Source organism: Xylaria bambusicola, assembly GCF_022495145.1.
Source record: "Xylaria bambusicola strain CBS 139988 unplaced genomic scaffold F5B22scaffold_3, whole genome shotgun sequence".
Lineage (NCBI taxonomy): Eukaryota > Fungi > Ascomycota > Sordariomycetes > Xylariales > Xylariaceae > Xylaria > Xylaria bambusicola.
The window spans coordinates 1010603-1021104 of record NW_025953556.1 but is presented as its reverse complement, the minus strand read 5'-3'; the positions used below and the strand labels follow the sequence as shown (position 1 = coordinate 1021104).

Genomic DNA, 10502 nt, shown 5'->3' with positions numbered 1-10502 from the left:
TGTCACCGCCGTCTCAAACAAGCAGGATTTCCCGGTAGGCTCACAATCAATCACGGATGTGTGGTGTATGAGAAGATGGGATGAATTCGGGCCCCAGGTAGGTACTGCATGTGGCATGTGGCTGTGGCCAAGTGGCTTGAGAGAATGTGAACCAGCATTGCCCAGGTGCTTCCTGTCCGATCAGGCCAATACGAGATCCTCACTTTACCTGAGTGACGCCACTTTCAGCCGGAGGCTGCACTGAGCCCGTCTCTGCCCGTCCTGAGCGAAACCCCACCTAAGTATGCATACCTAAAGCTGATCATAAGATAACGGAGGATTACGGTGGTCTGCCGTGTCTGCGTATCCAAACGGAGCATTTCTTACTTCTTGGCGACTGGAGTAGTGAGCGACCTGAAGCAACTTCATGACACTTATCATTTTCACAACGCTTTCCTTCGCCGCCCGTCCCCTGCAGACTTGCAACGCCCTCTAACGTGTCTGGCAATATTCAGGTTCAGCAGCAAGACGTTTACGCTCTGAGCGCAGGACTTCATCATCAATAGTCGCTGACTTCAAACATCCCGCAGTTGACAGCCAGCGGTCTCAGGTTGTCAAATCATTAACCCACGCATCGCATTTCCACTCAACCCAGTAGTCAACCACCCCATCCCAGTGCTTTCTAGGCGGCCCTTTCTGGTTGATATACAACACAAGGCCATCATTCTTGTGAGCAATCAACGCCTCGAGGCAGAGATGGTTGAAGTGGCGCTGTTGTGTCGGAGGTAGGGTCGGAAATGAAAACACCTGGCCCTTTGCTTACGTCTATGCAAAGACCTGCTTGCTCTTCGAGGCAATCGATATTCTGCGTATATGTTCTGACGAGTTGGCCACTTTTCAATAGATCCATAAGGAATCGATGCGGTAGGCTTGGCTGACTAGTCTCTGCATGCTCAAATAGTTCAAGGCAGAGTTTGATCAGTGCAGGCCCGTCTGATGGATGGGAAAGAACCGTTTGCTGAAAGAGATCTCGAGTCTTGACACCGGGTCGATTTAAGTTCAATGATTCGAAATCCCAGTCCTGTGAGCATCACCGAAACTCAAGGGGTCTTTATTCTTACTGGGATGCCGGCACTAGTACTAATACCAGCACCTATGATAGCGATAGCTCGATTCGACCTTGCTATCACCTTAGCCAACTCCTCCAAAGTATCATGAGACTCGGCAGTAGTGTGGCAGACAGTCTGAAGCATGGTTGCGGATAGGTGGTGAAGTTGGAAGCTTCAGGGGTGGATCATCTAGAAGCGGTGCTTGGGTAGGAAATCCAGGATATTATCAGATAGGGAGCTTTCGAGTATTTATTCTCGAAGAAGATTTTGATGGCGATGATGATAGAAAGGGGAGGTCTCTCTTCTGTTGGTTGCAACCATCCAGCTTTCAGCATTTGACATGGCCGCAAGGAAGCTGAGCTAGAAGGGTACATATAACGGACGACTTCCTGAGAAGTCGTTTTACCTATGATAGGAAGGCGATGGGCTTTTAGTATTTGACTTGGTCTCGAGGAAGCTGGCCCGAGAGGGTATTATGCACCCGATCGAGGCGTATGACGGATGACTTCTTAAGAAGTCGTTTATCTTCAACGCCTAATAAGCGAGCTTTGGGCTTCTAGCACCCGACCTGGCCTTGAGGAGGTGGCTAAGGAGGCTGTTTGGCATCATATCGAAGCGTATGGCGGATGACTTCCCAGGAAGTCGTTTATCATAAGCCTTTATAGGTTGACAGCAAATATTTGGCTCAGACGATGGCCAAGAAGGTAACCAATGTAGGCACACTCGGTCGGCCATTGAGAGCATGTCCCACACAGCGTTTGCGCGAGCAATACCCACAACAGAACTGGCTGTGAGGGAAATCGGAAGGAAGCTGATAGCTAAATAGTACATGGTTGTAAGTCAGCAGAACGGTATTATATAAGCGGTCTCTTTTCGCCCAGCTTGGTTTTCCTCGTCGTGAATAAAGCCAGTTGACATTCCGTCTATGCCCTTGACTTCAAGATCACAGACATACTCCAAAACCCACTTAGCCTTCATTCCATTTCAAATCATGGATCCAGCATCCACGCCTACAGCCATCAATGCATCACCGAACGATGAACCTGAGCACGGTGATGACTATACCGCCACTCTTTTCACTGCTCTTGAGAAGCTCCTTGAAGTTCCAAGAGACATAATACACACAAGACAGCTGCGTCGTTTCTTATCGGGGACTCCATCCTCTCGTCTGCATCAGCTTCTAGACTCGCTCAAACAGCTCTCTCGTTGCTGTGAGGATATGTGTTCGAACACCGCGGAGCCAAATCCAACTACTACAACCCCTCCTTACGAGCAAGATGATAACAGTAACGACAGTGATGAAAGCCCGTCACCTGAGGAAATTCAAGGCCATGATCATTTACCCGGTGTGCAAGACAACACCACGTGTGACCAGCCTGGAGGCCAGTATGGGTACGACAATGACGATGTTTCACTGCATTCTGACGACGCCGATGCACAGACTTGCATGGAGACGGCCTACGGAAAACTGAGGCATATCAATATGAACGAGCAAGATTGCATTGACCCTTCCAAACTCCAGCTACCGAGTCCCAGATGCGACCCCGAAGATGTTGTTGTGGAGACCCCTGAAGATAGCTACCGAGTCACGTCATCCAGAGGTTCGTCCCCCGGTGAAGTTACAGAGAAGCCGTCCGGGTCCAAGCCGCAGTCGCCAAAACTAGTGAGAACTCCTCTAAAAACAATCGTTTCTCGGCAAAGCCCCGTCTACTTAAAGGAAACAACGGAAGACGCATCCTCAGACGATCGGGCTACGCTAATAGTAACACAATCTATTACTGCTTTCGTGGACTCTAGCTTAGAAGAGATTGACCCTTTTCGATTCCCTGCAGATATGGATGAAACATTTCAGAGTCTCTTTACCTGTTTACACAAAGCACACCAGAGCCCAACCCAGTATTCGAGTGGCTCAAAATGGATGTCTTTAGTTGGATCAAACGATGCTAAGCGTCAAAAAGGCTCGATATATTATGCCTTGACTTCCATCGGGTTTTACGCGTGGCACAGTGAGCAGGTTTCTCTAATTTGTCCGCAGTCTAGTGAAAAGGGACGCAAACAAGTCTCTCAAAGGATTATCGGGCCACTACCGACCGATGCTGAAGAAAAAAAGCAAACGTAAAGCGCTTCGCAAAAGACTAAGTGTCATACAAGCGAGAGGTCAAAAATAAGATACGCTAGTAAAGGCACTCGGTTGAGAGTCCTTATCAAAGACATATAGTATATAGTGTAACATTCTTCGAAATAAAACTACTAATTATTTCCGCTAAGGCTTTAGCAAAGACCAAGGATACTGCAATTAAACAAATTATCTCCAATTTCAAGCACGATACAGACAAAATAAATATTCTTCAACTCCTCGACAAACAAATAAAGTCGCTCCTAAAGGAAGGCAAAACAAATCCAAAGGCGTTCCAGGAAGCCTTGAAAAGCGACGCGGCACCCCCTAAGTCCCTGAAGCCCGCATTTGACATCTCTCAAGATGTTGTCTCCTTGCGAAACAAATCGACGTCCTCAGCGCCCGAAGGCGGACTTTGAGTCAAAAATACACAGTTCCGTTTCAACGTTAATATGCTCGATAAGCTCGAAGAAACAACTTAGTTCAGCGATAAGCTCATCTTGCTCTATTTACATTTATCTAATTGACTACCCAATATCCGCATCGACTTCTCTATTCCTATACATCAACAAAACCAGCCACAAAAAGTACTACCAAGACCCTTCGAAAAAGCAGCCCAATCCGTCAAGACATGGCAGATAGAGGATAATTGCAACACTTCAATGGCTGACGCAAACGATTGAAAAGGGGAAGGAGTATGCAGATTGGAGCACTCCCTTTGCACAATTGTCCCCCCATCAACTGTTGTCGATGGAACGTGAGATGGCCGTTGCAGAAGCACTTTTCACCCTACGACTTCAAAATATTAACGAGGCTCTTGATGAAAACGAGCGGGATAAAAAGTTATCAAACATGGAGAACGCTCTCCGGGTCAAGCTCCATAGTGTTCGCAAGAAATACGGGGTGGTGATCAAACCAAGACGCCGCAAACATGCAACTGCATCGACAGACCCAGCGAAATTGATGAACCCCACGACTCTCCAAACTGTCTACGCGAGCCATCATTCAAGCCCTCTCAGTGACGGCAATTCGACGACGCGTGGGAACGTAGTCCCTCGAGCAAGGCGTAAGCTGCAAGACTGGCGCGAAACGCTGCTCCAGGGTGAAACATTTCAGATTAGCGGCGCACGACGAGATCGAATGCGTATCCACCTGCCATTCAAGTTGGATGTGAAAATACCTGCGGCAGCTGACCTGCTTGCGGTTTTCCTTCAGTGTCACCTGGTTCAGGACGGAAGTCAGCACACGAACTATTTTGCCACGGATGCTCTGTTTGGTGACCCCGCCCGGCGACTCGGCATTCAGATACGGTACCAAGAGCTCGAGACAAGCTTGCGTGAGACTCGGACGGAATGGGTCACTGCTACGGGACTTGTGAACGCGTAGAAGACTGATCTATTAGTTGGACTCGAACTGGGAATGAGAACAGTGTTTTTAAGATCGGATATAAATACCTTGAAGGTACGGCAACTGGTTCGATACCTATTCAATCGAAGGATCTGACAACAAGAAGAGGTCGCCACCTTGAAAGCACGTAGACAAATCACGGCGGTAAATGAAGCATAGGTATGTTGAAAGAACACAAATAACTAACTAGTATTTACACAAACAAATAGATGAAAATGGAAAAGGAGGCTCACGAATTTCGGTTAAAAGTGCCAGTACAGAGTAGACACTATTTCTATCTCCTAGCTTGCTATAGTTAATCAAAAGCATCATAAATAAAGGATGTAGAATTTAAAAAAGAAGCATCAACTACATATAATGACATCAACTTCATGTTTATCATTATGTAGAGGTCAAAGTAGAGCAGGAAAAAAAATATAAAGAAAAATAAACTCTGAGAAAAAGAGGTAAATTTTTGAAAAAAAGAGTTTGTGGTCAGTATGAGGGTCGAACTCATGACCTTCGCATTACTTAATACAATGGAATACTGTATTAGTACCTAGGCTGGGTCAGCAATGATCATTGAATGCCAAAGATGAGGAAGAACATACGACGCTCTAACCAACTGAGCTAACCAACCGGTTAATTGTTAAGGGTGCGAGGTTAATTTGCTCTTCTCAACCTTTGCCATTGCCGCGATCGGCCCTATTGTTTGGATGAGTCAGCAGACCAATCATGGGCATATATGGTCACCAGTCACGCTGTTGGGATGGATGCTCGGAAACCGTTTTATTCAGCAAAGTCTGTGTCAGTTTCTGCTTGTCATTTCACATTCTTCAAGGTTCTCCTAGTCCCATGGCAAGATGGATGCGGATGGTCCATCTTTTGCGATAACGGAAGCTTTATCCAGCTGCAGAAATTGTGTCTTTCTAGACTACCTGGTGAGAAGATCTACTTGCGAGCATGTTAAAGATAAGGGGTCTCTTAGCCATCGTATTAAAAGGGGAGCCTGATAGATATCATGTGACTACATTGGAACGTCGCAATAATCACATATTACTGTTTCTTTGGCGTTAGGAGGTTTAGCTAACTGTGTTATCTGCTACTGATTCGAATCTGGTCTACCTACCTTTTCTTACCGAAAATAACTCGACATCGAGTAATACTTGGGATTTAGATAACCTTTACTAGCCCCTTCGATAGGATACCCCAATTATCTAGCTAAATCCAATATAGCTTTGCCCTTCCTTTAAATCTATCAACTTTGTGCAACGCTTGCTGTAGGTGAGGCATTTAGCTGCTGTCGCCAGGAAGTAAGACGAGCGTAGGTTTCTCGTCGGCAGCCTAGGCTAGTGCCTTCTCCCAATAGTTGAATGAGGCGTTGTCTAGGTATTGGCAGAAATAGTTGGGAGGTAAGCACTTTCATCTATATATATATTAATAGCTAACTTAGCAGTTAAGCGTGTTTATTGTTACTCCCTATCTTTTTATTCAGTATTCATAGTGTACAAGATAATTTATCCAACTACAACAAAAGGAATGGTTATGCTAGTGAGCACACACAGAATTTTATGGAAGGTAGATGTATTAAAGCTAGCTGTTCAGCTATGGGAGGCTACTAGCCTAGGGCCCAGAGTCACTATCTCCAAATTCACTGAAAATGACTTGAAAACTGTACCCCCTCCGTTCTTCTTGCCAGGGCCGGATAAAAACCTCGTCAACGGGGAGATAAAATACCCCAGGATAAGCCAGCACAAGATTTAACGCTTTCACAGTTGAAATCCAGTTGATTGTACTAAGCTACACACTAGTTGTGGTGCCAATCAATTTTTATAACTTTTATGCCGCGCCATCATCGCATACATGATGTTTAGGAGCGAGCCATGTCTCTAAAGCATTTTCTTAACATTTTATCTCTGGAAATACCACAAGAACAGACTCGAATTTTTATGTAGCCTTTTCCACACTCTCGTCGTTCTGTCCATTTTAACCGTGACCCTTCTGTAGGTCAAGGTGGAAGGATCGAATTAGGGCATCAGTCTCATCAAGGGTCATTACCTTGAGGTCTGCTATCTGCTTGATCTTGGCCGTACTAGAATTTTGGGGTTGGATTGTTAGTGATCTAGATGTTAGGATAGGTAGCCAACACTTACACCTCGCGAATTTTGTCCTCTGGCCAGGAATTTGCATCGAGGCCCAACTGGTCAACTCGACTCTTAATAGCATTCCACCCAGTAAGTCGAGATGTGAAATGGACACTAAGAAATTGGATCAGTTTCCAGGCTTCATAGTATTACCTAGGTTATAGCTTACTATCTGTACAGCTGTGTTAGTTCTGAATATGCGCGAGACAAATAGTACAACTTACCTTGATAGACCGAAGTCCTCGGGCTTGAGGATCTCATAGGTGGACGGGGAGTTAAGGATTGCCTTAGCGTGGATACCAGCCTGATACCGTGTTAGTCTGTTTATTAATGGACGGGTTCACATGTGGTATATAGATACCTTGTGTGTGAAGGCGCAAAACCCTGTGGTTTTCGTAAGCAACACGACAGTGGCTATATATATAGAAGATAACATACCAGTAATTGGGTTGTTAAATGGCACGTTGATCTAGAGACGCTGTTAGCTTGCAAGAAAGCATATGATAAAGCCAGATAAAGTGTGGGCTTACTTCAACAGCTTCTGCGACAAAATCTTCAATAGCCTTGAGCTGGTGAAGCTTATACTTGGAGAGAATGTAATCCCTGCTGGTCGGCATCATTCTAGCCATCTTGCGTTTCGTAAAGTCAGACCACAGTTGGATTCCTAAAGAGTATGATTTAGACATACGAGGGCCCCAAGTGGGCAGATGCCATTTCTTTCCCCAATTCCAAGCACAGATGTGTCGACGTCTGTGCCGTAGAAAGTCAGCCTATGCCCACCCCCGTAGACAACGTCGGTGGACCCGGAGTCCATCTCCAAGGTCCATATCTCCTTAGTAGTTATGAAGAGAGAATCCGGTGGGCTTACGTGTAGCACCAGCCTCGAGGGCAGTGAAGGAGTTCTAGGAATGGTCAGCTTCTCATCTCCAGGTTTGGGAGCATGTAACGGACCGCCACAGCACAGCCTGTATCATCGTGGAACTTGATTCGATTAGCCAAGTGTCATGCGAAATATGGTTTACAGGGGCATATACGTGAACCTCGATATCGGTCGAGACACAGCCTCGAAGGGTTCTAACAAGGTCCTGCGGATGGTTAGCATACGGCCAAAAAAGAGGATGGCCCATCACTTACATAAACTTGTCTCGGAGAAGCACAGCCCACGGTGTCGGCAACGCCCACCCTTCCGACACCAACATTATTACTTTTGAGAAATCCTCGGTTAGTTGTTGCCGTACGAAGCGTATTTCTAGCGCTAAAGAACATATTTCAGGAGCACCCATGCTGGAAACTCTTTATTGGGACAGCGAACCGCTCTTGGGGAACGCCAAAGGGACACCAATAGCACGGCAAGTACTTACACAGCGCGGTAAATGGAGAGCAAATCGACTAGATCCGACCTTTGCATACATTAGCGAGATAGCTGACCTTAGAGTAGCCGACCCCTCAGAAACCCCGCCGAGCCAGAGGAGTCAAGCCTTGGATGGAGAAGAGCACGTCGAATAGCGTTGCTTTGCTTTGCTGAAATGGGTAATGTAGAAGCCTTATAGGTCATAGGCGCATTTTAAGAGAGCGTCGCAAAAATGATGGTGCTATGTCGTAACGAGCAACGAGAATCTGCATACAAGACCCTGCTTTTCCCTCTAGGTCTTGCTCGTCATAACTCTCAAAGGCCCCAGTCTCCGCAGGCAACAGAGATTGATCGGTCGGCGAAAGGATCGGCTCAGAGAAACGTAAAGACGGCACTTACCGGAAAGAGTCTTCACTCGAGAAGCGGACCTCGCAGCCTCGGCTGAGCCATTGTTTAGCTTCTAATTGGAACCAGATTGGTGGTGCACATACCTCTTGATATACTCGATAACCTCGATAGCCTGCTTGGTAATAGCTACCATGTCCTTGCCGCCAAGGGAATGCTCTCGTAGGAATTCTTGTTGCTGCAAGTCAGTCCATAAACGAGATTATATAGTGGGTCTGTGCTCACGGCTCGTCCCGATCACAACATCTACACCGTCAACTCCGCAGTCGCACTTAGAGAGTTCAGTCATTTGCAATTCATTCTCAATTCGAAGGACTCATACCGCAAGCTTGGCGTCCTGGAGCATGTGTTAGCCACATACGAGCATGGGTGCACTGGCAGATCGACCGAGGTAAAATAAAGGCATCCAAAATCGCTAGCCATGACGGCTACTCACCTCTAGAGTGCATCTTGTGTCTGATATGTTGGTTAGAAGACTTAGCATAACTAGGGCCAAGAGGAGACAACGAACGGGTTAGAATCTTGGCCTACTGTGTCGTTAGTAGACATTTAATCTCTTTCAAGTATTGGTTATTGAATGTGCACCTTAAGGCCGAGCTTGCAGATGGCTTCGCAGTCGTCGCGAGATTGCTACAGTTGATTAGCGCTGAGATCTAACCAAGACATACTGGAAAAGACTCACCGGGCTAGCAGCTGGATTCGTAAGTTCAATATAGTCACAACCAAATTCAGAAAGCATCGTCGCACTATAGACAAGGTAATGTCAGTAAGTATAACATAGGGCTTGAGTCCGCCTTGAACATCCATTTTAATTTTCGTCTCAGTTGAGAAGTACGCATTTGCAAATTGTTCGCCCTCCCTCAAAGCTAAAACATGCATTAACCACTTTGTTCAAAGCTGTACGGAGGATGAGTCCAAAAGTATCCATCGCCTCATACTGTACCCATTTTATATTGAGTGATGGATACTTTTGGACTCATCCTCCGTGTCATAGCGAAGATAATTTCTTACTAGCTAGAAACAGTTAGTTACTGTTGTATTGAGCCTGTTTGTAGAGCCAAAAGACATATTTTAGGAAGGCCTATACTCCAACACCCTTGTTGGGTAGCAGCGAATCACTCTTGGAAGCTGCTAAAAGAGGAATTTAATAGCACGGGAAGTACTTGCATTCTATGATCTTGAAGTTGCGGACATTACTCAAGAGGTCACTAACGCTCGAGTAAGGGTTCGACATAGAGTTGCCGGTGATGGACATGTTGGGAGTTGGGCCGTCCAAACGACGATAGGAGAGCTGTAAAGTAGGATGAGCGGCTTCGTTACAAAATCACTATGTCTCTCGCGCAAGCAGTAAATAAGAGGCTGGATTGAAGACTCGTTTCGATGAGATAGAGAGAATTAGTCCGACTGTTTGATGTTCTGGGGTAGATAATGGAGGGGTCTGCACTTGCAGAAATATTAATTTTTTTGGAGAGTCATCGCTAGCGTCTCCGGCCCGATGGCGGGGGTTCTGTGGTAGGCGGGAACAAAGTTCTTCAGTAACTCCACAGCAGCAGATTGAAATCAGGAATAATAAGGCATCACAATGCCCTTTTTCCCCCTACATCCAAGTGCCCGTAATCTAGGCTTTGGTTCTACCCATTTTCTAGACAGATCATCGACTTCAAAACATACGTCAATCTACTCACTGGTTCTCCCCGCGCTGTTCATGCGAGCTCAAGCCCCTGAATAGTGGTTACCTGAATCACATTTTATGTCTATAGTTGGGAGTCACTGCTCCGATCGCCGGACATGGGGAATGTGGTGGCGCACTCGGCGCAGCGTGGCAGAAAAGCCTGAGCGGTGTGTCACGGCAGAAATTCCTTAGTACTCCTTATCTAATTACGGAGCTCCGATAAGGAATCCGGCTATATAGTTGGTTTACATCACGTGACATATAAGCGATGATTGGTTGGCTGTCCATTACTTTTGTGCTGATTGGTCAATTGGTATCTCTACCTAGTCTTAAATATTAC

General features: G+C 46.2%; 3 protein-coding genes and 1 non-coding gene across 4 annotated transcripts; 2 read left to right on the top strand and 2 right to left on the bottom strand.

Moving 5' to 3' along the window:
* Positions 1-1451: 1451 nt before the first annotated feature.
* Positions 1452-3580, top strand: F5B22DRAFT_263725 (uncharacterized protein). The gene has a single exon (XM_047970118.1). The coding sequence runs from the start codon at positions 2014-2016 to the stop codon at positions 3205-3207; it is 1194 nt and encodes a 397-aa protein (XP_047835356.1). The 5' UTR covers positions 1452-2013; the 3' UTR covers positions 3208-3580.
* Position 3581: 1 nt separating this feature from the next.
* F5B22DRAFT_263721 (uncharacterized protein) lies at positions 3582-5121 on the top strand. Its single transcript, XM_047970117.1, has one exon. It carries the CDS (start codon positions 3955-3957, stop codon positions 4588-4590), a length of 636 nt encoding a protein of 211 aa, XP_047835355.1. The 5' UTR covers positions 3582-3954; the 3' UTR covers positions 4591-5121.
* F5B22DRAFT_t22 lies at positions 5083-5230 on the bottom strand. The gene has a single exon. It is a non-coding gene; the product is annotated as a tRNA-Glu (tRNA).
* Positions 5231-6576: 1346 nt separating this feature from the next.
* Positions 6577-9745, bottom strand: F5B22DRAFT_642149 (putative homocitrate synthase; the record flags this gene model as incomplete). Its single annotated transcript, XM_047978082.1, has 21 exons — positions 6577-6682; positions 6744-6848; positions 6959-7038; positions 7096-7118; positions 7173-7203; positions 7265-7363; positions 7423-7484; positions 7603-7636; positions 7686-7715; positions 7769-7819; positions 7869-7938; positions 8096-8134; positions 8485-8526; positions 8577-8661; positions 8716-8761; positions 8813-8827; positions 8927-8946; positions 9002-9017; positions 9076-9120; positions 9173-9236; positions 9654-9745. 21 exons carry the CDS (start codon positions 9743-9745, stop codon positions 6577-6579), a joined length of 1155 nt encoding a protein of 384 aa, XP_047835354.1.
* Positions 9746-10502: the final 757 nt, after the last annotated feature.

Coding starts and splice junctions, on each gene's coding strand:
- F5B22DRAFT_263725 (XM_047970118.1), top strand. CDS start 2,014: ATGCCCTTGACTTCAAGATCACAGACATACTCCAAAACCCACTTAGCC.
- F5B22DRAFT_263721 (XM_047970117.1), top strand. CDS start 3,955: ATGGAACGTGAGATGGCCGTTGCAGAAGCACTTTTCACCCTACGACTT.